Consider the following 27,262-nt stretch of genomic DNA (forward strand, 5'->3'; position numbering starts at 1 on the left):
CAACCTGTTCGAGACTGAAATCGTACTAAGCAGTGCTCCACTTACGCGATAAGTAAAAACGTACTAATAACGCGTTGATTTAATGGAGAATGTAGATCAGGGCGTGTGTTTAATCCTACCACAAAGGCAGACACTTTTAATGCACTAGCGCCATCTAAAGGAATACATTTTTACCCAAGTTTAAACCAGGCAAGGATGAATCACAGATGTTTTGGGAAATTGAGCCAAGTTCAAACATTCTGACTTGAAGAAGGAATTCACCCAAAAGCTCATATGAGTCATATTAAATGTGTTTTGAATAGTTTCCAGATTTGTTAATGTTATAAATGTGCAGTTTTAGGTTTTCCTTCAACACTGGATGTTTTTTTTCAAAAGAAATACATTTTAAAATTAATAGAACTAATGCATGTATTTGTTATCCTCAATTTTCTATTAAAAAAAACCCAGACAACCCCCCCTCCTCGCAAATGAATCCTGCTGAACACACACACTCACACACACCAGCAGAAACCATGTTTTACAGAGGAGGTGGTATGCTTTGGATCATTGGCAGTTTCTTTTTTTCTCCATGTTTTGCTCCTCTAATACAGGTCAATTGTGGTCTCATCTGTGCACAAGAATTCAATTTCAAGAATTCTGCTGGTTCTTTTTAAGCAGTATCATGTAAGACTTGGTATTTCATGCTCCTGGGCTCCCACCAACAGTCAGCAAGTGTAATTTGTGCTTTTAGCCACCCATAAAAGACATTCATTTCTAACATGTAAAGAACTGTCACTGACTAACATGGTAGAATTATATTACAGCATTTTACACTAACATGATATGGTTATGCAACATTTCACGGTTCTCGCAAGTGTTTTCCTGCCCACTTTTGTGCAGCATGCAAAGCCTGGAGTACCTATTCTCCTCATTACAAGTGAGTGGAACATCAGGTTTTTAATGGATATTTTAAGGTAAACGAAACATAATAGTGTTACTTTTTGTTACTGTAATCTGTCCAGTCTGTTTTAGTTTGCATCTTGCATTGTAGCCTCTGTATTTCTGTTCATGAGGTCTTCTGCGGTTAGCAGTCTATGCGAATACACACTCACCACCCAAAGGCTGTTTCTTATAAGTCAGACAGACACTGTTCCTAAAATATTGTGACAATGCTTTTGCCATCAGCAGTGGTGCTTTTCCTTAACCTACCAGTCACTTTGCAAGTAAAAACCTTACCAGTTTTTTCACTATCACCATAGCTTCTTTGACTTTTATTGGTAAACTTTTTTTTCCCCTCATGTTGAACTATGGCAACTACAAATGTGTTTGAAAGTCTAGAAGCAAGCCTAAGTATCTTATGCCTGCATTAATGAAGCAATGGGACACTGAGTAATCATAAACACCTATGAAGACAAATGTCCCAAATATTATGGTACCCTGAAATTTCAACATTGTGAAGCCAAAATGTATGCAAATCTTCTTAAAAATAACTCAGATTTGTATGTGTGAAGAGTCTTAGTACAGAACCTATAGTAGAACCTTGTATGTGCTTAGAGATGCACATACTTTTCTTTAAAAAACAAAATGATGATGAACACTTGATATGAACTCAAACAGCCTGACATACTTGACAGGACAGGTGTTAAGTAAGGGTTTAAGGGGTTAGTCTGGACTTTATCTATTTGCACTGGTGCAGTTTTAGGGGGGACTTGGGGAAACTATTTTTGTCAGCGTTTTTAGAATGGAAAGCTGTTGCTTTGTGTTGCAACAGTTCAAGTGCTATTTACACCCTTTACAGTAAACTGTGACAGCTGTGGTGAGCTGAGAGTCAACGGCGCCTTGCAGAAGTTGGAGTGGACTTTCTGCAAAAGCTCAGATTCACTCAGTTTTTTTATGATCACATTCTTTATCAGTACATTGTTGTCCAACAATACATTATAACATTATGTACATTAGAGTAAGAACTACTAATGAAATTCTATAAGGCAATAAAATAGACACAGTACCGACCAGAAAATGGAAATTGTACAATGTCATTAATCCTATTATAATATTGCCTTGTTTGTGCTATTGGCTTGTTATTGCTATTGAGTCTCATGAAAAGCTTTACATTTCATGAGACTATGATCATTCTTTTTCACCTAGTTTTACATACAGGTTGCTGTATGTTGGTTGTTCAATAGTAGTCTCCCCCACTTGTAAAGATGACATCAGGTTAGGGAGCTGAAATCCAGCTTGGTGTAATAGTGTACATGAAAAATGCACACTATAAAATATCCAAACAAATATCCAAAGGCAGAACAGGCTGGGATTTAGACCACAGCCTTGTTGGATTTTACATTGCAAGTGAACAAGTAAAAAAAACAACTGGGTCATTTCTGTTTTATTTTAGCATGTAAAAGTGGTGATCAGTGGTGTAACTGGGCTCTTAGGACACATAGCAGTGTACTTTGCTTGTTTACTTGCTTATGGAGTGCAGATCTGGTCTAATAAGGGAGGCAACATCGGTTAACAACAGCCTACCGAAACCTATTTATACATAGGACTAGATAGACAAGAATGACCTCATTCTCATGACACCCAATACTTTATCATTTATTTTTTATTGTAGAAATAATTGGAACATCGAAGCTTCCCTGTGTGAACATTTTGTGATAAATGCACTAATAAAAAGATTAAATTACTAGGATTATAATCGTTTTACATTAAAAGCTAAGAGTGTTTTTCATTTGTCCTGCAAACATGCAAGCATAATTTTTTTTACCAACACAACGACTCCCCTGCGTTATGGGGCCCCAAAGGGTCTGTGGTCTGCTCCCCTCCCTTCATGGGTCGACCAGCTTTAGTGGACAAAAATGTAAACAAAACCTGAGAACTTACTTTTTTAGAGTTTTTGTACCTCTACTGCAGTAAGAGCTGTAGTAGCATGCCCCGTTTAGCTGAGTTCGTTCAAAAAAAAATAAAAACGCACTAACAGACTAACCAAACCTGTTTGTGTTGTGTGGAGAGATGGGGGTGGGTGAAGTGAGAGACACGAGAGGATAGAAGTGAGAAAGGGAGCGAGAGAGCGAGAGAGGGCGCGAGAGGGAGGAGGAAAGATGAGAGAGATACTGACTCAGGATGTTGAGCTCAGCCAAGGTTTGTGTACAGCCATTGCTGTCACTCTTTAACTAGCTAGTATGTAACGCACGCTACGTCCCAGTAGTTTAGGAGCGTTTCGGCCGGGACTCGTGTTTTCTCCTCTTCTACAAGTGCACGCTGCTGCACAACAGCGCCACGCCGTAAGATCCATGTCAAACAGCGCTCCTCGCAGACCGGAGCGGCCGTCTCGGCTACGATAGAGCGAAGGAGAAGCTCGAATCGGCGAATCGGTGGCCAGTGTGGATGTGAAGGTGAACACGAATGAGACGGATAACTGGTTCGCTGGTGGTTTCTTTTCTTTGGCTACTGACACCCGAAAGGAGCTGTGTTGTGCCCAGCCATGGAAGTGGGAAGGAGATTTCTGCACAGATGCTGTTCTTTCTTGCCTTAACTCTCCTTAAGCTGACTAAATGTGAGTAAACGAACGAGCTCGTGTGGCCTTTGTCACCCGTTTCTATGGCTTAATGGTTTAAATGAGCATTATGAAGCTTTAGGTGGCTCATTGTCCAGCTTCTTGTCTGAATTCCCAGTTCCACCTTAAATGGAGCAGTTATATACGGCTGCCGCGACGGTGGCCCGAATGGATCTGCTGTAGCTCTTAAGGTGGACTGGAGAATTCGGGCAAGAAGCGGGCGAATGAGAAGCCAACTTCAGCCTCGTGATATTATTTCGGTTAAGCGTCCGTGTGTGATTATCACTGGTCGTTTTCTGGGGCAATGCTGTAATTTTGGGAAAGCTGAACATTAGCTACCTTTGCCCTCCTTCCATTTTTCTAGCTGCGGTTAACGTTAGCCGATCACATAGCAATGTATCTAGCTGTCTGAGAGCTGTCCCGTTTTGTGTGGGCTTTCTTTAGGGACACGATGCTACTCGCCTCCGCCGCGGTGGTGTGGGAATGGCTGAACGAGCACGGACGCTGGCGGCCCTACAGCCCGGCCGTGTCTCATCACATCGAGGCGGTGATACGAAACGATCCCCGGGGCGGCAGCGTCGTGCTAGGCCAAGTCGACAACCGTCTCTCGCCCTATATCATCGACTTGCACTCAATGCACCAGTTCAGACAGGACACAGGTAAGACCGCCGCTTGAACAAATGCTCTGTTTCACCAGTGTGGGCCAATTAGAGCGGTGTATGAGCGCTGGATGCGCACCTCGTTTTAGGAAACTGTATTTTTGCCAGTGCTTTTATTATGGAAAGCTGTTGCTTTGTCATTAAGTGTCGTTGTGTTGCAACAGTTCAGTTAAGGTACCGTTCACACCCATTCCAGTAAACCGTGACAGCCACCGTGAGTTGACAGTCTGCCTCGCAGAAGTTGGAGTGGACTTGCAGGGATAGCTCAAATTCACCCTGCTTTGTCACTTAGCATTATGTGTTAAAGTAACACATCAAAACAGCTGGAAACCCGCTTTAGTCAGCCACATGTTTTGCATATTAGAGCCACTGATATGCAGCTGCAGCTGTTGTCTGGGGTGGAAATCTAATGGGGAAAGACCTATAAAGAGAAGAACGGGGATGAGAGGGAATGGAGATGATCAGAGATGATATTTCTGACGGTATGAGCAAAGAATCTCTCTCAGAAGCCTCATAATCACCACAGCCATGTCTCAGCCTTTTAATCGCTTTCTTTTCTCATGACGGATGATCTCATGGGAGTTTTGCCCAGTATTGGGATTTCATGAAGGGAAAGGCAAGCAGGGCAGGCAGACAGACGGGTAGAAAATGGGAACACTATCCAAGAGGTGGGGGTGGGGGCTAAGGATTTTGGGAGTAAGGGGGGGATACTCCAGTGTTTGGGAAAGGCACCCTCACCCACTCTCTTTGTTGAATCGGAGGAACAGATGTGAGTAGAGTCGAGTAGAGCGTGGGACAGAAATCTTAGAGCGAAGAATTGACCGAGATGGAATGATTAGGCACAGTGTGATTTCTAATTATGTGATCAGAAGACAAGGGTTGGTTTTAAAGACCAAGTAGAGAGGTATAACCTTCCCTGGTGAAATAAAAACTAGCATGTCTCTGAGCATTACTAATTGAACTCCATTGTGTGTGACTGCTGAAGTGACCGAGTCTAGGGACTGTAGACGCCTTTTCCGCCTATTAAGTCTTTAAGGTGTCATTGGGTGTTTTGTGTAGGAAATGATGATCTATAATGGCTGTACTGTTACTGCAATCAGTATCTACAAAGGCCTTCTATTGTTGAGTCTTTCTAGGGACCAGAGTGAGTCTTCTTTTTATGAGCAGTAATAATTTTCTGTAATCAGTACAGTATCCACAAAGAACACGGTGTCCTAGTGTCTTTACAATTATCCCATTCATAAGCACTCTGTTTGTTAAACTGAAACATTCAGTTAGATAAAAAAAAAAAGATTGCACCCCGCCCCCCTCCAGCCCTGTCTCTGACTCGCACAGCAAGTTTCATTTACGCTCTAGTGTTAGGTGTCCCCAGATTACAGTCAGCGCTTGCCTAATGCTGTGGTCGGACAGATAAATGTATTTCCTCTTCTGTGTCAGACATCAGTGATTACTCTGAATTTACACTACTTACATTAGTTTCAGTCAGGAGATTTTAAATGAAAAAAATCAAATAAAGTTTTTTACTGAGCCCACACACTTTATTCCCTCTGAAACTGAAACTTTATGATTAAGATTGATTTTCTTCTGTGGAAGGTTTGGGTTTTTTGTTGTTTTTGTTTCTTTGTGGAGTCAGCAAGATCTGACAGAAGAAACAGTCCAACTCTGGATTTGGCAGAGCAGTTAAAGACAGTCAGCTGTGATCTACCCTCCCACCCCCCATTCTATCCAGCTGGTCCAGGCTAGCAAGATTCATTCCAAATGTCCACAAAAGTAAAGAACAGACACATATGCACGCACATATACACATACACACAAATCAAACTCTGAAGTTCCAAGAAAGTGTCTCAAGCATGCAGGGCCCAGGGAAACAGGCCACTTCCAAGTTGGGGGGGATGTGGCACAAAAGGCACAGAGGGGGAAGTGCTGCGTGCTCTGCAGGCGCTGAGGGAGAGGGGGGATAGTGGAATAATGTAGCGAAGGACAGAGGAGGAAAACAGAGGGTAACGGCTGTAAGTTTCTCCATATGATTGCGCAACAGGCTGTATAGAGTTTCAACAGACCGGGCCCCTGGGTGCCGTCATTCACTGCATGTTTTCCAATGAAGACTACAGATTAATCATGCGTGCACACAGACACTTCCAAGCACACACACACACACACACACGCACGCACAAGGCTGGGCTATGTTTTGGTCTGCCTAATGACTCTCATGTGATTAGGCCGTGGAGTGGAGGGTTTAGAGTTTTTTTGTTCTTATTTTCTGAGCTGGGTTGTCTTTTTTTTCTCTCCCAATGTCTCTATTTCTTAGTGCACTCCTAAAAAATATAGGTGCTGCATGGAGTTCTGAGCAATGCCATTAACAAATCACTTTTGGTTCCATAAAGAACCATGTAAAGGAGAGATGTGTGAGTCTGAAGTACCTTTAAATTGGTAAAGAACCTTTACATCAAGTGGAAAATATGATTCTTTATGGAACCAAAAGTGTTTCTTCTATGGTATCTCTCTTACAAGTCTCTGTAGCATCTTTGTTTTTAAGCATGTGAACTCTCCTTTCTCCTTAGTTGATGCCTTTGTGTCACATGTTTGTTGTATGTACTGTTTCACACAGATCACTGTTTAATAAAAAGGGGAAATGGAAAAGAAATTATAGAAGAGATAATGAACATGAGAGAAGTGAGAGATCAGGAAAGGAAGAAGGGGAGTTTTGTGTGAATTTCAGAGCTGCTAGGCTTATGAGAACATATTCATAATCTGATTCAGTGATTTTTTAAATAGCAGATTCAATTGCTTTACAACCAGTTGGATTTTATTATTATTATTATATATATATATATTATATCTATGAGGGCTAAATGAACTCGAGACATACTGAGCAGTGTAAACAGTGTGATTACAGTCGTTTAATTAGATAAAGTTCAGCAGATGTTGAGTAAAAATCACTCTTCAGTACGGGAGATGATCTGAATAGTAGTTTATAAGAATCTGTTGCTACTGATGTTTTTAGTCTGTGATTAAATGTATTGTGATATTTGTTGTGTATTGTGAAAAAAATCTTTAAATATTGTGAAATAGTATTTTTACCATATCGCCCAGCCATACTGTGTACTGTGTATGTACTCCTATATAAAATATAGTCTGATCTTCAGGTTATGAACAAGTGCTAGTTTTTAAAAATTATGAGACAAACTTCCATTTAAATAAATCTATATAGTAGATAGTAAGAAGTACATCATGATTCAAAGTGTACAGCAATCCTTACTGAAAAGTCAGCCAGCCTTTTGGTTTCATTTGTACCTCATAGAGGTGATTGGCTGGGCCTGAGGGACATTTTCAATAATATAAATAAAATAAATTACATAAAAAAAAAGATTTATCTGTTGAAAAACATTATTAATAAGAAGATACAAAAGCATGCTGTCCTTGTTTTGGAAAAATTTTCATTTGTAGGATTAAAGGCAACCAGCTGTGTGTTGAAAATGTAGCTTTCTGGACTATAGAGCTATGTCCAGGCTGTGTGGTCAGGGATGGACACTCTCTGCATGTTCTCCTCTGGCATGCAGCAGTCTTCAAAGCCATAAAAAACGTATTTGCAATTTACAAGATTTACTGCTTGAATAACAATAATAATAATAGAGGAGGAGTTCACACACTCAGTCTGTGAGAGAGGATGAGAACGGGGTTGGGGGGAGCAGGGGGTCATAGAAGCAAGACGCTTTCAACAATCAAACAGATGGATAGTCTCTGTACACCTGCTTTAAGGCTTTGTCTCGCTTCAGAGGTCCTGGGATTCTGAACCTAATGTCACACTCTATGATGTACTGAGGCACTGACCTTCTCCACGCACACATACTGACAGAGTTGCATATATGTATATAATTCTACATGTTGTGCTGAGAGTAAATTGATTGGCATGTCAGAGTGACCATCTGTTGATACTGCTAAAATATGGAAAGCAGGAATAGTAATGAAAAATGTTTTCATATCAGACTGGGAAGAGAATAGCAGGCATTTTTCCGTACATTTTTTGGTGACAATAGTCGAAATAGTCTTCTTACCATTCATTACTCAGTAAACCCAATGTATTTCTAAAGCCAGTGCGTACGTTTTGCGTAGTTATTTAGTATGTTAGACATTTATTGTGTATATTTTGGGGCAAAGGAACAATGGCATAGAAGTATAACTTTGCTCTGGTGCCAAATTATAAAGGCTTAATGTAGGAATTAAGCTAATTCTGAAGTTTATATTTTATGTAAGTTATAATTTGTGTGTTTTTGCATTTTATTTTTTTATTTGTTCAATATCTTAGCACAATTCACTCTGACTATGTTTGACTATGTATGGAGAATCCTGCAATGGTCCTAATTTATGATGTTAATCACTTTAGTAAAATTTTAATCCTGAGTTTAAACACTAAACGCAGTTTATTTAAATGCATGTGTGTATATATACATATACACACACACACACACACACATATATACATATAATATATAAAATATAATACATATACATCTTAAATTTGCAGTGTTTAAATTAGAAAGCAAACCTGAGCCATACTATGAAGCTGTGATTTTTGTTTATTAATTTGAGATCACATTTTACACACGATGTCTGATCTTTTTTTGGGTCTTGTCTTGCTCGGATTGGGTTATATACCTTCAACTAACTTGGTTGCGAATATTACGAAAACAGTAATTAGTCATTAGTAAAAGTGTTTTAAGTGTCTGCAGTGTTTATGTATGCTTAAGTCAGACACGTTTACACATTGCTGTTTCTTTGTAAATGTAAAACATTTACATTTCCTTTTTTTTGTTTTAGTTTGTTATAACTAGTTTTTTATACTTCTCGGCCAACAGTTTAAAAATGACTAAACAGTATTGCTGATCATTTTTCTTTTCTATTTAGTTTTAAACTAAGAAGTTTAAAGAAAAGAAACACCACAATGCATTGTGGGATGTATGCGAGAGCAGCACTCGCACCCTGGAACAGAAGCTTAGTTTACAATCACAAGTACCTGCTGCTCAAGGCCTTTGACCACACCTCATTCTACCTTGCATTTAATCATTTTTAAAACGCGCCCTCTCCCTAGTGGCTCTCACTGATGGGGAGCAAGAGAAAAGTCACCTAACAGCCTAGGGAATACCATCTTTTCATCTGTTAATGAAAACAAGGCTATCCTCTAACACAAAGAAGAATATGAACTTTGGAACAAAAGGATACGAGGATGTGATTAAAATGTAATTGGAAGTAGAAATTCTAAGAGTAAATCAAAGCACATTAAGTTTCTCTAACTTTAAAGAATGTCCTCTTTTTTTAACATTATTTTATGTTCAGAAGTGGTTTGCCAACTTCAAAAACTTTATCTTAAAGTACAAAAAGTGTTTATTGAGAAGGAAGTGTCCTCTTTCACTGTTTTGTCCCCCAGGCCTCAGTAGTACTGTTCGCTTCGGCTAGTATCACAATTCACTGTCAGCACAAAGCAAATGTTGACCCTTCTCTTACTCTTGAGTGTCCCTCCACCCATTGCCAGGAATCTGTGGATGTGTGCCTGTCCTCATCGCCTGGGTTTTGGCTGAATATCCATGGCATGCGCTGCTTGTAGTTAGTGGCTAAGATTTGTTTGGGTGGTGATTTACTCTTCTCTGTGGATTCCTGGAATGGTGCCAGATTCAACAGACTATCATGGGGGGGGGCATATTAAATTACATTCAGGTGAATTATAAATATTCATCAAGCAGCACACTATGTGTTCAGTGGGCTTGGAGGAGGTGTGTGTTCTTGAAAATCATAATTGTGAGCATTATGTTTCTTGTGATGTATGTGTGTCAATAATTCCACTCTTTTGTTTGTTGAATAGCAACTAAAACACAGCTGTCTTCTGTGTATGCTCTTATTCAAACAAATATGTACGTGTTTGATCTATTGTATATGCACATGTACTAACGCAGCTTGAGTTTCTGCATCATCGTGGATCAAAACACATCCATTTCATATTTTTCTTTTTAAACACTTGCTTAGTCATAAGGACACTTGCTATGCAGTATTACCTTCATGTGCATGTACATTCACATATTATGTGCATGCCTCTTTACAAATGTGTGTTGACTGTTGTAATAAACACCTGTTCACCTTTTTCAAATGGTTTGAAATCATGTCCAATATTTAATCTGACTTCTATCAGTAAAACAATGGTTTTGTATTGTTATATTAACTCTACAGATAAGTTTATACAGTTTTGCACATACCTGACCACATCCATTACTTTATGGCCCATCATACACGATTAAATATTAAATATTTTTCTCATGGCAATGAATATGATGCATATTGCAGTCTCATGCATTCAACCACAAAAATAGCAAAATAGAATAGGGCCACTTCAGATATTAAAAATGCAATTTTAGTCTTTTGGAACAGGAAATGTTTAATAAAAAGGATTTCAATAATAATGAAGTAAAGACATGGTTATAAAAATTGTCAACTTCTACATTACAGAATAATTATGAAAATGCAAGTATAGCAACAGAAGCAAATAAAATAATATAAAATATTGTTTGTTTCTACAGGTACATTAAGGCCAGTACGTCGGAGTTTCTATGACCCTACTTCAGCACCTGGCCAGGGCTGGCTGTGGGAGTGGGAGAATGATGCTGGTTCTTGGACGCCGTATGACATGGAGGTCTGCATCGCCCTACAAGCAGCGAAGGACCGCCAGCAGCCCTGGTTGGACATGGCACCACTTGGCTTCTGCTACCTCGTGGACTTCCAGAGCATGACTCAGGTCAATCGGCAAACACAGAGACGCCGCCGCATTCAGAGACGTTCAGACATAGCTTACCCTCTAGTCTCTGGGCCCCTGCCAAAAGCCTCCCCGGGTTGGACTACCAGTGCCGGAGGGGCTGCTGGCGGAGTGACCTCAGGTGGAGGCTCAACTGGAGCACTTCTGGGGGTAGGAGTGTCTGGCTCTAGCTCGACCGATAATGGGAGTGCGATCTATCCTAGTGGAACTCTTTCAGTGTCGTCCCTTGCCCCTCTTGGACAGCCATGTGCCTGCCAACAGTGTATGCTAGTGTTAAGTGTGAAAGCAAATGCCATGTCTTCACACACATTGGGGCGCAGAGCTCCCCCAACGAAGCCACCAAGTCCTAAATCCAGCCTAGGGACACTTCCATCCTTGTCTATGACCTCATCCGTGTCTAATTCATATTCACAAACACTGCCTCATGGGCTGTCCTTTAACCGCTCCCTCTCACAAGAACGTAAAAATGCCGCTGCCTTTGCTCACTCGCTATCCATGCTCACCTCAAACACTGCCACCCTTTCACTGGCTTCCAGTCGCCCACCTCCTCCGTCTTTGCCCCCTCCTCCACCTCCACCAGCGTCCAGCCAGCAGCCTTCAACTGTGCCAAACTGTTCTTCAGCAACATCCCCTCCATCAGTACCAACAGCAACGCTCATCACCGTGGCGTCGAGCACCACGTCATGTTCGCCTTCGACAACAGTTCCGCCTCAGCGTTCTGCAGCCTGTGCCGCTCCTCTGCCTCCTCGTGCCAGTCTTGCAGGGCTAAGCCGGCCAGCACTGCAGCGAATTGCCATGGCGCAATCACGTGCACTTATTGCCTCCGGGTGAGAAACTGCTATTAACTTCTTTACCTTGCACTCTGCTGCCCCTAATGGGTGGGAGCACAAAGTGTAGTCCGTAGTAAATGTAGTTATTGGTGGCTTAATGTGTGATATCAATTGAGTTGAGTTGACCAGTGAAAGACCATAGTTAATTTAGACTGATACAAGATTATTGTTGTAAAATATGTAAAATATAACAGCAAGATATAGTGTGTTTATGAGCTCAATGGACAAAACCTGTGTAATACATGCCAAATACTTGGCAGTGTCCCCTTATTTTTTTTCTCTAATATTTTGTGACCTGTCTCCTTGCCTAAATACTATTGTCAGTCCTGTTATGTAAGGATTAGACAATTCTCTTAAATCCCTCTTCATTTTAGCCCACTTTTTCACTCCGCTAACTTCATCATGCACTACATCCTGTCCAAGATGAAGACAACACGGTCACTCCCACATTCCAGGTTGAGTGTATGTGTGTTCTCAAAGCTAGTGTAATGCTGAAATAAGAAAACAAATTCTAGCTGAAATGTGCACTCAGTTAGTGGGAAAGTGGGCCAAAATGGACAGACAAATCTAAAGTTACTAGTGAAATCCTTACCTACCAGGATTGACACTGTTATTAAGGTAAGAGGACATTTAACCAAGTAATGGAGAAAAATTATGCATGCATGAATATTTTTTTAAACAACTATCTAGCCCTGTGCTTTCTTCATCTGGTAAGTAAAAGGAAGTAGAAATATTAAAAGGTATGTTGTCATTTGGATAGATTGCCTCAATCAAACATAAACCTTATCCATTATTCAGTTTCCTTTTTTTTTAACGTTTCCAGCTTGTGAACATGTTGTTGTTGTTGTTGTTGTTGTTGCTGCTAAAACTGCTTGTTTAGACTTTCATCATGTGTTTCTGGTTAAAGTTTAGAGAACTGAGATCTCATTGGTTTTGTATGTTGTCCAGATGCTTTTGGGTGGATGCACATTGACCCTCAGTTGTGTTTTAATAGTGTGTTTGCAGCTTACATGGGTGTGTGCATCGTGCAGCACATGTCCTGCTTTTGTAAATGTGTACAGGCTGAGTGTATGTGTGTGCCTGTAGGCGAGTGTGTGTTTGCCATGTGCGAGTATATGTGTGTGGTGTGCACACATTTATGAAGTGTGTGTATGTGTGGGGGCAGTGTGTTTCTCACAGTGCTAAATCATCCAAACACAGCTCAGCTTGATGACCATCTGGGGATGGAACTGAGCACTTGAACAGTGGAGATATGGAGAAATAGAGGGTGGAGAAGAGAGGGAGTTACAAGAAAGAGGAAAGTGTAGGGGTCAGAAAGGGTCATTACCTCCCTCTGCCCCCCCACCCCCTTTTCTGTCATTGCCCCCTTCTTTCTCCATCAGCTTCCCAGGCTTCAACCCCCCTGCTCTCCTGGCCATTGTGTGCTCATGTTTGGTTTCTATGGTAACCTTTGTTGGCATGGTAAAGCCTAGTCAGCATTAGCAACACAATGCTGCTTCATGGCGTGTGTGTGTGTGTGTGTGTGTGTGTGGTGGGAAGGGACAGAAAGACAAAAGGACAGTCAGTATACTGTCTGGAGATTTTGGTTTTGGCGAGGTTCGGGTACGCAACAAGTTTAGGGTTCAGTGACCGTGCATGATACAGCTAACATGCACACTTGCCACCAACGTCGATAGATGTTGTTGTCTGGCTGAATGTAGGTTTTCATATCGGGTGACCAACATGACAACTTGGGACAACATCAAATACCCACGCCAATTTTACACTTTATACTTTAAGTTGTGATATTGCGACCAAAATATTCTTCCAAACGTCATATGCCAATGTCATATTGACGGTAAATAAGAACATTTAGTTCTAAGGTGAGCAAAACCCAACTAAACTTAATTATGTTAACTTCCACACAACGCAAATTTAAGTTGTGGTGTTAAGTAACCAAAATCTGTCTAATGTTGGAACTTGATGTCAATCCAGTGTTGGGTTTTGACAGATATGTCTGTACAACGTTGGATTTTGACGTTGACGTTATTTTCATTTGCAACTAAAATTCAGTGTCTCTGCAATGTCCAATGTGTTTCCGGCATCAAATTGATGTCGCAGGCCTGCTGGGATTATAGACGGAGTAAAATTCCAGCAAATGGAGTAAAGACCACCAGAACCAGTGGAGTTTGACCGTGTAGAATCTGTAGAAATTAGGTTTTTAGATTTGCAGAGGAACAGAAGGAAAAGGGTCAAAGAAACATTAGATGCTGAGAACGTGTTTCATAGATACGGCATGTATATAAAAACACTGAAAACAAGATGTTAAAACAAATGAAAGTGAAAACAAAAAGAGCATCTGTAACTGAATGTACAGAAATCTCAGGTTTCAAAAAACACACCCACTTCTCCCTGCTCATAGTCAGGCATGCAGAAAAATAAATAATGAGGGTTTAAATGACTGGAAGGAATGTTGAATGTGTAGACGAGGCGGTGGGTGAGAAAATAAACTGTGCTGATATTTTAGGTAGCACTGTAGTTACTTTAATATACTGTAGCAAACTAAAATATGAGCCAAGGGTGGCTTAACATATTTGTAGATGATCAGGATAGATGACAGTGCTCCACCTGTTGAGGGAGCTGTGTACCCTGAGCCGATTCTAAAACTGCTCTTTAAATAGACTGGACCAAATGTATACAGATTATTTCCTTTTTCCATATCGAAATAGTCAATGGCTGCACCTACGCAATGTGAAGCAATACGCCTTAATTGTAAATACTGTTTTGCTTCTTATTTGTGTAAGTGGAATTTCTTAAATCTAATGTGTAATTCTATATATTTCCGTTAAGTGGGAACATTTTTGTTTAAATTTTTTCTGCAGTAATGAAATATTGTATGTTATCTGTAATTATATCAGGTGAAAAAAATAACAAGGGAATATGATGAATCTATCATTGGCTTTAAAAGTGGCTATATTCTGAGCACTATTATTAATTTATTTATTATTAATTAATAACTTTATTTTTTTATTATTATATTATATTATGTTTTACTACTTTAAAAATACATATCTGCTGCCCATTACAGGTATTCATATTTCTATATATATTTGTGTATCTGTGGGGCAGCTGGGAAGTATGCTAATGCTTCCCAGATTAGTAAGGGCTCAAACATGACGAAACAGTTTGTAGCGTCTGTCTGTCTTACCTCGCACCTGCCCCATTACTCACACTGCAGTGCGTTAGCAGTTTGCTTATACACTAGGTAATATCAGTGATGCGATTACTCTGCCTCCCTCCCTTTACATCAGCTGACGCAAGGGGGGAAATTTCCCTGTAGCAAACACATCACTGCATTAGCTGTTTATTATTATACTGGCATCAGTGAGCAGATTATTAAACCTTTCCACTCCTGACTTTCATCCGCACCATGAAGTATGCATGGGAGCAAGGGAACCTAATGCTTCTAAAGCTAGTGTACTGGCTCATGATCTGACTTTTTAGATTTTAGAAATGTGTTTTTAAATATGAATCAAAATGAAAGCATTAGGCCAAAGATCATTGTGCTACGTTGCCACTGTTGCATCAGATTATATATATATTATATCAGTAAACTACACTACCCAAAAAAACAAGTGTGTCAGAGAAACTTTTTTTAGTAACACCCAACACAACAGCTTAAATGTTAGGTCTGCAGAGTGGACAGACTGCCATGTCTTGTTAAAGTACGCCATTTATAGTTCTTTGTAAGAAGGCTATACCTGCTGGATTACTGACCTTATTGGATATATATAGAAGTGTGTGCGTGTGTGTGCTCTCTTTAAAGAGCAGGTGTGTTTGAATGGGCTCTCATGAGCTTGTGACGTGTAGGTAATCTGTGGCAGATGTGACGCATTTTCAGGTCAGCCTCCAGATGGAAAGTAATGGATTAGGTCTATAAGAGAGCAGGAAGCTGATCAGAAGACGTTCAGATAATCATGAAGTAGTAGAGATACTTCCATGCAGCCACGTGGATACCGATTTGCGCAACAGAGAGACCTTCGGAGTAGAAAATTATAGCAAGAGAATACGATTGCTGTGATTCAGACACCGGACACGGAAGAAACACCGGCCTCCTGCTGTGGAGATAAGCAACTGGAACTGAACTAGAATTACCTTTTTCCTTCTAAATCTTCCTCTGAGCTCAAGAGAAAGTTCAGTTGTATATTTAATTTAATTTGACTTGGATTATGACTGTGCTCACTCATATTGAGTAAGTATTTGGTTTCGAAAAGATATGGTGTTGTGAGAGCACACTTTAGAAAACTGTAGCACTGTGTTACTTTTATTTTAACGGCATGTAGCAGGTTAAAGTCAAACATCTTAGGAAATGAGAGAAAGGTAATGAGCATTGAGTCTCTAAGTACTGTTAAAATTCTGAACATCATAATATTTTTGACTTGCTGGTGCAAATGTCACAACGTTGAAGTTGATTGTAACAGTACTGTGCAAACATCTCTGGGAAAATGATATGTAAAGCCATTCATCTGTGAATTGAGTGTGTATTGTTTGAAAAAACACCTGCGTTACATTTTATAGAAAATAACCAGTAATTTATTTAACAAAAAAAACAACCTCTAATACATTAAACCAAACCTATGTTCTACTAATTGAATTATTTAAAGCAGCATAGAAAATGCCACAGCTTAAAAAAAATAATTAAAAAAAAAAAGATAGAAAGAAAGAAATTTGTCTTGTTTGTGCATTCATGACTGTATTGGTGTTTATTAGGGATATTCTAATGCCATGTAGTATTTTTACATTTAAAAGCACACTTGCTGTTGAGATAAATAGTTTTAAGCAGCACTGGCCAAGTTGTTTGCACAGTTCTAGCAATATTGCTGAAAGGGGATTAACCCTTGCCAAATGTATGTACTGACAAATGGCAAGTCTGAGCCAATTACTTGTTTGTGTGTGTGTGTTGGTATGTATAACAGTATTATGAAGAAGACATGTTTATTGAGGGGCAGACTGTGAATTAAATGCCTAATATTCCCACTATAACAAAGCATTTTTTTCATTTTGTTTTTAGAGTACCAACAGTACCAGTGAAGAACCTCAATGGCTCCAGCCCTGTTCATCCAGCTTTAGCAGGTAAGGTTGTAATATGATGAGCACACTAATGCAATACGAACACACACACACACACACACACACACACACACACACACACACAAAGAAACAGTAATTGTACAATCTTAATACTTACATTCATCAGCTGCTCATTGAAAACCAGTAGTTAAATGACCTCTATAATGGATGTTAGAACAGATAATGGAAGGATATGAGTGTGTGTATATCTGTTGTATTCAGCAGTTAACCTTGTTTGCTTTACAGGGATCACGGGTATTCTGATGAGTGCGGCAGCACTGCCTGTGTGTTTGACTCGTCCACCTAAACTGGTGCTGCACCCTCCTCCTGTCAGTAAGAGTGACATCAAACCCATCCCTGGCCTTGGACACTGCTGCCGCAAAACCACCAAAAAACAGGCTCGCAAGGGTGAGGTTGAACACACAAACACCCAAACAGTAAAAAAATGTAGCTTCATCTTTTCACTGATTTGAATTGATTATTTATACAAGCTGTGTTGACTAAATTTAGCTGATTTATGTTCTAGGCAAAACGTCTGAAGACGTAGTGAAGAGGTACTTGCAGAAAGTCAGAAATCCTCCTGAAGAGGTATGGCCTTGTGTTTTTTTTTCGCCCACACATCCTCACTTTGTTCTTACTCTAGCGGGTACAAGCTAGTGGGGGTATGGTGCCACAACGCTCACATACTACCATTGGACCCTAAATCTGATAACCCTAAATTAACAATGTGGGATTACCACATCACTGCCTAAAATAAGAATTGTAAATTGCTGTATGTAGACCTTGCCCCCTCCCCCACTTGTCTGAATTGATCTTCACCCCGCTCCTTGCACATTTATTTTTTATGCTTTTTTTGGATATTAATACAGTATTATTAGCATAATGTAAATGTATGTTTTTCTAATGTTAACATTACATAAAATTAAAATGATGTTACCATTGCTCCATTCAGGACTGCACTATATGTATGGAAACTCTGACCGGCCCTTCTGGGTATAAAGGCCCAGGTGTGGGTGGTGTGTCTCGTGCAGAGTCAGTGGGTCGACTGGCACAATGTGGACATCAGTACCATCTGCAGTGCTTGGTTGCCATGTACAACAATGGCAACAAAGATGGCAGCCTGCAGTGCCCCACGTGTAAGACCATCTATGGTGTGAAAACGGGCAACCAGCCACCCGGCAAGATGGAGTACCACGTCATCCCCCACTCACTCCCAGGACACCCTGACTGCAAAACCATCCGCATCATTTACAACATACCACCCGGCATACAGGTATAGCGTATTCAAGTGGTGTTTGATTCCAGTATACACAAAGGCTGTATTTATGATTTGCCCTCTTCTGGACGTGAAAAAGAGTTGTGTTTTGTTTGTTTTGTCTGAAGGGCCCGGAGCACCCGAACCCAGGAAAGCCATTCACTGCAAGAGGATTTCCACGTCACTGTTATCTTCCAGACAGTGAGAAAGGACGCAAGGTAGGCCTCTCAATGCCTCTCAACACCAGTCCTAAAATTCTTTTAGCACAACCGACCGGTTGGATTTTTTTTTTTTTACTCATTCACATCTGCTGCCAAACGAGTCCCATTCACTTTTACGTGTAATTACAGTCATGACACGTGGATGTTGATTCTGCATATAGAAAATAGATAGTAATGTTCACTGCTGTAAAAAAAAGGGCGTGGGGCTTTCATTCTTGTTGGATACACTGTTTTATTTAGTATATTCAGAGCGCAGTCAGTTTTGATCAGTAATTGCTTATTATTGATTTTTTTTTTTTAAACGCAAGGACGATAAAACACTGATCTGCTTACATGACTTCTTGCACAATAATTTTATAGTAGCATGAAATCTCTTGAATATTAATTGTGTTCTGACAGTGTGAATATACTGTAAAATACTTTTACCAAAGCGTTTTTATTGAACGCACTGGATGCATGTTTTTTTGCAACACAAGCTCATTGAGAGAACAGTTTAATCACTAACTTATTCTGATCAGAGAAACAAAAAACATGAGTAAAATGTGCCTGTAAACCTATGCATGTGTTTTCTCGTTCAAAATTACGAGATCACAATAGGTCACGTTCACAACATAACAAGTAAATACAACCACAGCATCAGGAAGGCATCATATTATTATTTTTATTATTATTATTATTAATAATAATAATAATAATAATAATAATAATGATAAGAAAAGTAGATTATATTACAGAAATTGCTGGCATTTGTGTGTCTTGGAAATGAATTATGGTTGTTATATCTGAGCTAAGATATCCCGAATCAATATCGGGAGAGAAAAAAGCTGGATTGACACATCCCTACTTTGCAGTTCGTCACACACACAGCTAGTCTGTTCAGTCTTAATTCCTGCATTCAGTAAAAATAGATCATGAGCACAGCAAAAGTTAAAAAATTTTAAAAGTAACACTGGACTTTCACCTCTCTTACAGGTATTGAGGCTTTTGCTGGTAGCTTGGGATAGACGACTGATCTTCTCAGTGGGCACCTCCAGCACCACGGGCGAGTCAGACACGGTTATCTGGAATGAAGTCCACCACAAGACAGAATTTGGCTCCAATCTCACGGGCCACGGCTACCCGGACCCTGGCTACCTTGACAACGTGCTGGAAGAGCTGAAGGCCCAAGGCATCGCTGAGGAGGATGGACAGCAGCTGTGAGGAGCAGGAGAAAGGGGCAGGGGGAGTCCAGAGTTAAAACAGAAGTAAAAGGCTGTATGGCTGAGAATTTGACTTCTCAAAGGCGAGAGGGATTACTGGACAGTTTGACTTTTTGTGGTGGGGTTGGGTGGGGGGCTTTTTGTGGGAAAAGTTGTTTCTGGGGCACAAACGTGTGTGTCTGTGAAAGAAAGAGAGAGCAAGGGAGACTGTGTATGAAGTGAAAGCAATGACTAACATCTGAGGAAATAGAAGAACAGATCTGAACTGAGAGTGTTGCTCTATTGGCCCAGTGTTGTACAGGCTGGTACATTAACGAGTGCCCAGGTGGACATCTATTCTCCCTCAGAGTTGAGTCCCACTCCTACCTAGACTAACACTTCAGATGCTCCGGAAGATCTGGTTAAGCCAGATTGGGTGTGTTTTGATTATACTCTCATATTTGCGTGCTTATAGATCCAAATGGTTTTGGTTAGTAAATGACTGACAATGAGAGTTTAGTGCTGTAGCACTAATACCATTGTATTAGTACAGCAGCGTGGGCTGTAATTGAAAGGTGGATTTAAGTAAAAGGTACATAGAACGATGGAAAGGAAGGAATATTGTCTGAAAGATTAGAATGGGAGGGGAATGAAATGATTGAGAGACAAATAGAAGGACCTAAGAGAAAGAACGAGTAATGGAAAGGCCAAAGAATGTAGTTTTAAGCCCATTTGCTGATAAATTAGGCACTTGTCTAGCAGACGCCATAATGAGAGAGTGTGTGCGTGTGTGAGAGAGAGTGCAAAAAAAGAGCGATATGGAGAAAAAGAACTGATAAACCTACTTGTGCCCTCAAATGATTCCTTTTTTTTCTCAAAAACATTCCTTTTTATGGCCACTTATGAGAATGAGAATTACATACACAAGCATCATGAGTACTTAATTTGAATTATGATTGCTATTATCATGTAATACATTCCTTGTGTTTGTTTTATCTACTCATATTTTTGCGTTATTTTTTGTAAAAGTCATGACGTATGGCTCAATAGCTAAAGTGTATGGCTCAAAGAGCAAAGTAGTGAGACTGTTGAGGAGACCCTTCACAGAGTTGTAAACATCCAGTAGTTTCTTTAGGAAAAAGAAAATGTTTAGTCGAACTGAGAAGCGTTTTTATGGTGATTTTTAATTAAACTGTCTTATTCAGTCCAGGTTTACACTTACTCCTTGTTCCCCTGATTTCTCTATATCAAATATGTCAGTGCCTCATTGAGGTTCCTTGCTTTTCACAGAGGTAAAATGTTAAAAACATGTTTTATGGTACAGCATGATTGGGTCATTAAATGAATGAACCGCTTGCTTTTTTAAGGATCTGGAAGAGTATTGTTGATCCAGTAGAAGAGTTGTAGTGCAAAAAAAGAAAGAAAATGTAAGATTGAACAGGTTATAAGGAAGTGATGGAAGGGGAGCAACAACTTGTATATTTTTTTTTATGAAGTTTTCAAATAAATACAGATCATGCTCAAACTTGAATTTCAGTACACAGATGTTTGCAGGTCTGTTGAAGATTTAGCATGTGTGTGGTCTGAATGTTGGGTTTGTTTTGTTTTAAATGGTGTTCAGTGTTTTTCCAGTGTTTTGTTGTGATGCAAGCTCTGTTGCACTGCCCTCCATGCTTACCCTGTCTCTTGTCTAGTCTCTGTGTTCGGTCAGTAACTGACCTGATATGCTCCTCTTTCTGTGACCTGAAGTGTGTGCCGGAGTGCAGGCATGCTCGTGTCTCTGTAAGAGTGAAAACATGCATGTGTGAATCCATGCATCGACTGTATGCATGCATTTGTACTTGATTACATGTATGAGTGTGTGTGTGGTGTGTTCGCTGGCCTGATTTAAGGTACGGTTCCGTTACTGATCTGCACATTTTCCTTTTTATGTTCATCAGAGCATGTTTTGTGTTTATTTGATCCCATTTCAAGTTAATTTCATGTTCAGTGTTTAACAGGTCATATAGTTTTGTACATAATCATTGCACAAGTCAGGTTCTAGTTTACTGCTGTGTGTGGTAGAACCTGTCAGCCTCCTCTGAAGTGTACAGGATTCTCTCTGTTCATGTTTGTGTCTTTTCTTTTGGGAAAAGGAATCTAAAGTAGACTTCTCCGAGTGTAAAGTGTTCTGTTCTCTGAGGGGAGCCAGTCCCTTCCTGTCTCTTACACCTGCTCAGAGAAGAGCTCTCAAGTGGGATTCACTGCAGCCCTGCTCAAAGACCTGCATGAATGAATTGGACAACAAACCCCTTCCTTTCCCTTTCCTTTTCTCTTTTCTAAAAAAATCTATTTTATGCACTCGAGGAGAACATTTGAGACCCTCCTCAAGATGAATGCAAGATCACAACCACAAAATTAATGTATATAGCTAGTAATGGAGAGAAAATGTACATACATTACTGAGGTACTATTAACTGATGGAAAATAAAGAATGACTGGTATAGTTATCTGATTTGTCCTATGACTTTCTTGTGTGATTAAGACAGGTTTTAAATGTATGATTTACAATGCAAGCGAAATTTAGTTGGTAAAAGATGTTTTTAGACACCCCGGCCAGCTCATTTTTAACGACACGGCGATAACATTGCTCACAAGCCCGGCTAGCTCAGTCGGTAGAGCATGAGACTCTTAATCTCAGGGTCGTGGGTTCGAGCCCCACGTTGGGCGCAAATCTTTTGCAGTCTTGATGTTTGAGTCCTGTAAATAAACTAGTCTTTAATCTAAAAGAAGTGTACTGTCAGTTATGGAGCACTATTACAAGTGTATCCCCAGGTTTAATCTTGGTTTCATCAAGATTTCACGAAGCTCTGTTCAATTACTAACGGAAACTCGGCGAGCTTGAGAACTACATTTCCCATGATGCTCTGAGCATCTGAGTAGTTCCACGCCTGTTTGTGCTCGCGCTTAGTATTGTAGCTACTTCCGCACGCCAGGATGTGCCTACTTTTTGCATAAAAGACAAACATAGAGTAACAGTGTTTCACCGCTGATGTAAAACAGGTATACAAGACTAGCAATAACCGCCAGCAAAGGACGGTAGAGTGTTACGGGGCGTTTATCAAAACAATAGGACCCCTTAACACATGTGTCGCTAAAAGGAGTAGCTAAATGTCTGATGCCAAAGTACCTTAAGTACTACGGGCCGAGATTTATAATGGAAGTCATGTCATCGTTTCTGCTTTTGGAAAGTTGTCCCTGCTTGATAGCCTAACGTTGGTAGGGAAGTCAGTTCGTGTCAGCCATGCTTTGAAACGGTTTACAAGTGTTAGCACTAGTTAGCTAGACGTCTAAAAGCGAAGCTACGGTGTTGGAAATGTAAAACGGATTGGTTGCTTCTAAACGCACTGCGATGAGGCATCAAAATATCACACTAACCTATCCTAACGTTCATCGAGCTCATGGTAGTATGTATGTTAGTGAAAACCCTCCGCAGCTGCAGCGGCGTGTATGTCCCTGGTGGTCTAGTGGTTAGGATTCGGCGCTCTCACCGCCGCGGCCCGGGTTCGATTCCCGGTCAGGGAACATGACTTTTTTCGACTTCAGACGCTGAAGAAATGTTTTGGCCAAATAGAGAAGAGACATGATGTGCAATCATGAGCACAGGGAATTACACCAGTCTCTTTCTTAGAGTGTTTCTCAATGATACACTGTGAAACGTGAAGGCACAGTCAGCAACTCTTGGAACTGTACCAAACCAAGTCTTCAAAAACACAAGTACATTTACATGTATTTCAGTCACATTTATATCTTGTATTGCTTGTATGGCCATATGTACCCTTTTTTCCCCCTTAATTCAGTTTTGTTTTATTGTTGTTTTATTGTTTATTGTTATTCCTGTTTTCCTTTTAATATGGTTCCTCTCAAGGTTTCTTCCTCTTGACCCGAGGGAGTTTTTCCTTGTCACTGTTGTCACTAGCTTGCTCAAAAGAGGCTTGAATTTTGTAAAGCTGCTTTGTGACAGCATTTGTTGTAAAAAGCACTATATAAATAAAATTGAAATAAATTGAATTGAATATCTACACTGTTTTCCATTAAAAATCACACATTTTACAAAGTGCTGCTCCTTCTGAAATATGCTTAGCATATTTCATAGCATTCAAATACAAATATAATTAGTTTGTAAATCTCATACTTTAAAACCAAAATATGATATTGTAATATAGATGTAAAAGGAACTGATTTAAAATCACTCCACAGCCTCAGGTATAAGACAGACAATGCAATTTTTGTAAATTGGTGTGTGGTGGTGTGAATGTTTTTGTTAAGTAAAGAAAATGCAACATAATAAGATGCTACTTTTTGTAATGATTATATAAGTCTTTCTCTGTGTCCAGTAGGCACAGTAGGTGGTTAGCTAGCTGACCTCTGGGTGACCCTTCTCCAAGCAGTGCTTCACTGGTCGGCTAGCGCTAACCTTTAGCCTTGCTTCAACATCCTCCCAAAGTAGTCTTGCATTTAGCCTGGGAAGGCTTTTTCTTCTAGGAAGTGTGAATGTAAAGCTGAGGTGTTCTTCTGTTTCACAGAACGAGTATTAAGAAAATATGCATTTTTTTTTAAAGTGTTCATTTTAATTACAGAGACATCGCACAATGTACTGTTCTTACACACTGCCACCTGCTGCATATGTGAATACTGTTAAGATTGGGACACTCCTTTGTTACTGTCAATAAGACTAGGCAAGGGTGTTAAAGAGTTGTGAGAAATGCTTTCACGATTATGGAAATGCACTTACGAGTTTTCAGAATGGAAGTTGTGCTTAGGGAAATGCATTTCAGCGAGACAGTGAAACTCTGTGCACATTATAGATGTGTAATTTGAAGGTTGTAAAGACACCAATAATACTTAAAATTAAACCTATACAGTTACTCAACTCAATACAAATAAATGTTCAGTATTTCCAGTTATCATGAGGATCATGCATCTCCTAAAAAAAAAAAAAAAAAGGTTATCCTCCTTCGAGCCGGATTCGAACCAGCGACCTAAGGATGTCTGATTTCTCACCACTACAGTCCTCCGCTCTACCAACTGAGCTATCGAAGGGGGCGATGTGGAGTTTCTACAGTTTGGTACATGAAGACGTAAATTTATTAGAGCTCGATCAGTCAGCTATATCGCTACAGAACAAATAGCTGAAACAGGTCTGATGTTCTGTACAAGAAAAGTAATCACAATAATAAAAAAAAAACACTTAATTCACACATGTCCTAATACTAGTACCCATACTACTACTAATGATGATGATACCAATAATAATAATTAATTAAATTACATTTCAGTTCAGGGTAAAGGATGAGTTGTATATATATATATATATATATATATATATATATATATATATATATATATACACACATTGCATTATTATAATGATGCACTGTGTATATATATATAAATAAATACACATTACATAAAAAAAAATATATATATACATTGCATTATTATAATGATGCACTGTGTATATCTGTAAATAAAATGAGTAACAGCGTTTGTTCCACTTCTTGCAACGGTTGTACTATTCAATGTCATCCAGAGCTGGATGGGCTCCTCTATTGAATCTACAAAAAAAGTAAAGCGAATGTTTTTTTAAGTAAAAATACGTTATAATAAGATACTACTTTTATTAAATTAAATTAAATTTCAGTTCAGAGTGAAGGGTGACTGTTGTTAGACGTTTCTGCTCAGTGCTGTTTAAAGGAACGAAAACGGATCGTTAAAGAAATAAACCGTGGTGTCTTGCGCCCTCTAGAGGATAAATTGTGGGCTCCACATTCGTTTGCTTAAACGTTTGCTCTTTGAAAAGTATATACAGCGGGTGAAATACGTAAGTTGAACACGTTACCAATTTTCTAAGTATTTCTAAAGGTAATTCTAAAGGAAATCATAGTAACAACCCATTCAATCCACACATGCCAAGAAATCAAACCACAGATGTTAATAAATTAAGTTTATTTTTTTATGTGCAATAATGAGAAAAGAAACAGGGGAAAAGTATTGAACACAATAAGTAAGAGAGGTGCCAGTCATGACATCAGCTGAAATCTATCAGAAATGAGAAAGAAACCCTGACACATAGTGCACATTAATGCCATCATGAATCCGAAGGATTCGGATTCAGGTCTTTCTGACCTGAATCCGAAAGAAAATCTATGGAAGGAACTCAGAGAAAGTTCAGAGTTCATAGAAGGAGCCCACAGAGCCTTCAGGATTTGAGAGAATGGGCCTGTATCACACCTGAGCAACACATGCACCTAGTTTCTCCATACAAGAGGTGTCTTGACACATAGTGCACATTAATATCAGCTGCTTCAACTAAAAAAGGTGTCTCATTACCAAGGTGCCACACAAGAAACGTCTCATGATGGGTAAAACCAATGAGCTCTCTCTCGAGACCTTCACAACCTTATTGTTGCAAAACATGCTTATGGCATTAGTTACAGAAAAAAATTAGACTACTGTAGGTCCCATAAACTGATCACAGCCAGGTGCGCCCTGCAAGATTTTAGACAGAGGAGTGAAAATAATTACCAGAAGCGTTATCCAAGAGCCAAGGACCACCTGTGAAGAGCTACAGAAATACCTGGAATCAGCAGGTACAGTTGTTTCAAAGAAAACAATAAGTAATGTACTCAACCTCCAGTGCCTGTATGCACGCTCACCACGCAAGACTCGACTGCTGAAGAAAAAGCATGTTGAAGCCTGTTTAAACTTTAGCTCAACAACATTTAGACAAGCCTGAGAACATAGACTGAGGGCAATTTTCTGAGGGGCTGATTCCTTGAGCATGCTCTGGGTGTGTGTACTCACTGCCCTGAGTTCACTTGCGGAGGACACATTTAGCTGTACAGTGACAAATATGTGCACCTTTAAAACCTTGATATGATTAAACTATTTAGATGCCAAACTACACACCATGTTTGGAGGTCAAATGACACTGCAAATCACCCCAAAACACAATACCAACAGTGGAGTTTGGAGGTGGACAAATGTACAGAGACATTCTTGATAAAAATCTGCTGCCATCTACCAGTATGATAAAGATGAAACAAGGTTGGACATTTCAGCAAGACAATGATCCAAAAACACACAGCCAAGGGAACTCTCAATTGGTTTCAGATTAAGAAAATAAAGCTGCTGAAATGGCCCAGCCAATCACCTGACCTGAATCCGAAAGAAAATCTATGGAAGGAACTCAGAGAAAGTTCAGAGTTCATAGAAGGAGCCCACAGAGCCTTCAGGATTTGAGAGAATGGGCCTATATCACACCTGAGCAACACATGCACCTAGTTTCTCCATACAAGAGGTGTCTTGAAGCTGTCATCACCAACAAAGGTCTTTTGTACAAAGTATTAAATCAACTTTAGTAAGTAATTTTAGTTTCTCTGTGAAATGTCTCATTTTTACACATAGCTTAATTTATGGACATCTCCGGAGTGATTTCTTTGCACGTGGATTGAATGGGTTATTACCGACATCTGGTGATTTCATGTCAATAGCATCTTTAGAAATATATTTACGTGATGTGGTAAATACTTATTTCACCTGCTGTTTATGGCCACCTTACAATGAATGTCACCACAGTTTTATACATAAGAACAATGTTTATTTTTTACAAGAAAACACAAATACAACAGTCAACT

At 39.7% G+C, this 27,262-nt stretch overlaps 2 protein-coding genes and 3 non-coding genes across 5 annotated transcripts in view; 4 read left to right on the forward strand and 1 right to left on the reverse strand.

The window, feature by feature from the left end:
* The window catches only part of rhoua (ras homolog family member Ua), a 220,889-nt gene that overhangs the window by 123,499 nt on the left and 70,128 nt on the right, over positions 1–27,262 (forward strand). The gene's annotated exons all lie outside the window — the stretch shown is intronic.
* On the forward strand, positions 3,051–22,072 carry dtx4b (deltex 4, E3 ubiquitin ligase b). Its single transcript, XM_072678225.1, has 9 exons — positions 3,051–3,532; positions 3,977–4,191; positions 10,758–11,817; positions 16,871–16,932; positions 17,176–17,337; positions 17,456–17,517; positions 17,882–18,202; positions 18,313–18,402; positions 19,378–22,072. Coding segments are annotated over exons 1-9 (2,202 nt in total). The 5' UTR covers positions 3,051–3,530; the 3' UTR covers positions 19,606–22,072.
* Positions 22,220–22,292, forward strand: trnak-cuu (transfer RNA lysine (anticodon CUU)). Its single transcript has one exon. It is a non-coding gene; the product is annotated as a tRNA-Lys (tRNA).
* trnae-cuc (transfer RNA glutamic acid (anticodon CUC)) lies at positions 23,076–23,147 on the forward strand. Its single transcript has one exon. It is a non-coding gene; the product is annotated as a tRNA-Glu (tRNA).
* trnay-gua (transfer RNA tyrosine (anticodon GUA)) lies at positions 24,577–24,665 on the reverse strand. Its single transcript is given in 2 exon segments — positions 24,577–24,612; positions 24,629–24,665. It is a non-coding gene; the product is annotated as a tRNA-Tyr (tRNA).

This window comes from Salminus brasiliensis, chromosome 4 (genome assembly GCF_030463535.1).
Source record: "Salminus brasiliensis chromosome 4, fSalBra1.hap2, whole genome shotgun sequence".
Lineage (NCBI taxonomy): Eukaryota > Metazoa > Chordata > Actinopteri > Characiformes > Bryconidae > Salminus > Salminus brasiliensis.

Bases quoted from the DNA above. Each gene is read 5' to 3' on its own strand.
- dtx4b (XM_072678225.1), top strand. The intron at 11,818-16,870 runs GTGAGAAACTGC...TTTTGTTTTTAG, and splicing joins CGTGCACTTATTGCCTCCGG to AGTACCAACAGTACCAGTGA. The intron at 18,203-18,312 runs GTATAGCGTATT...TTTTGTCTGAAG, and splicing joins ACATACCACCCGGCATACAG to GGCCCGGAGCACCCGAACCC.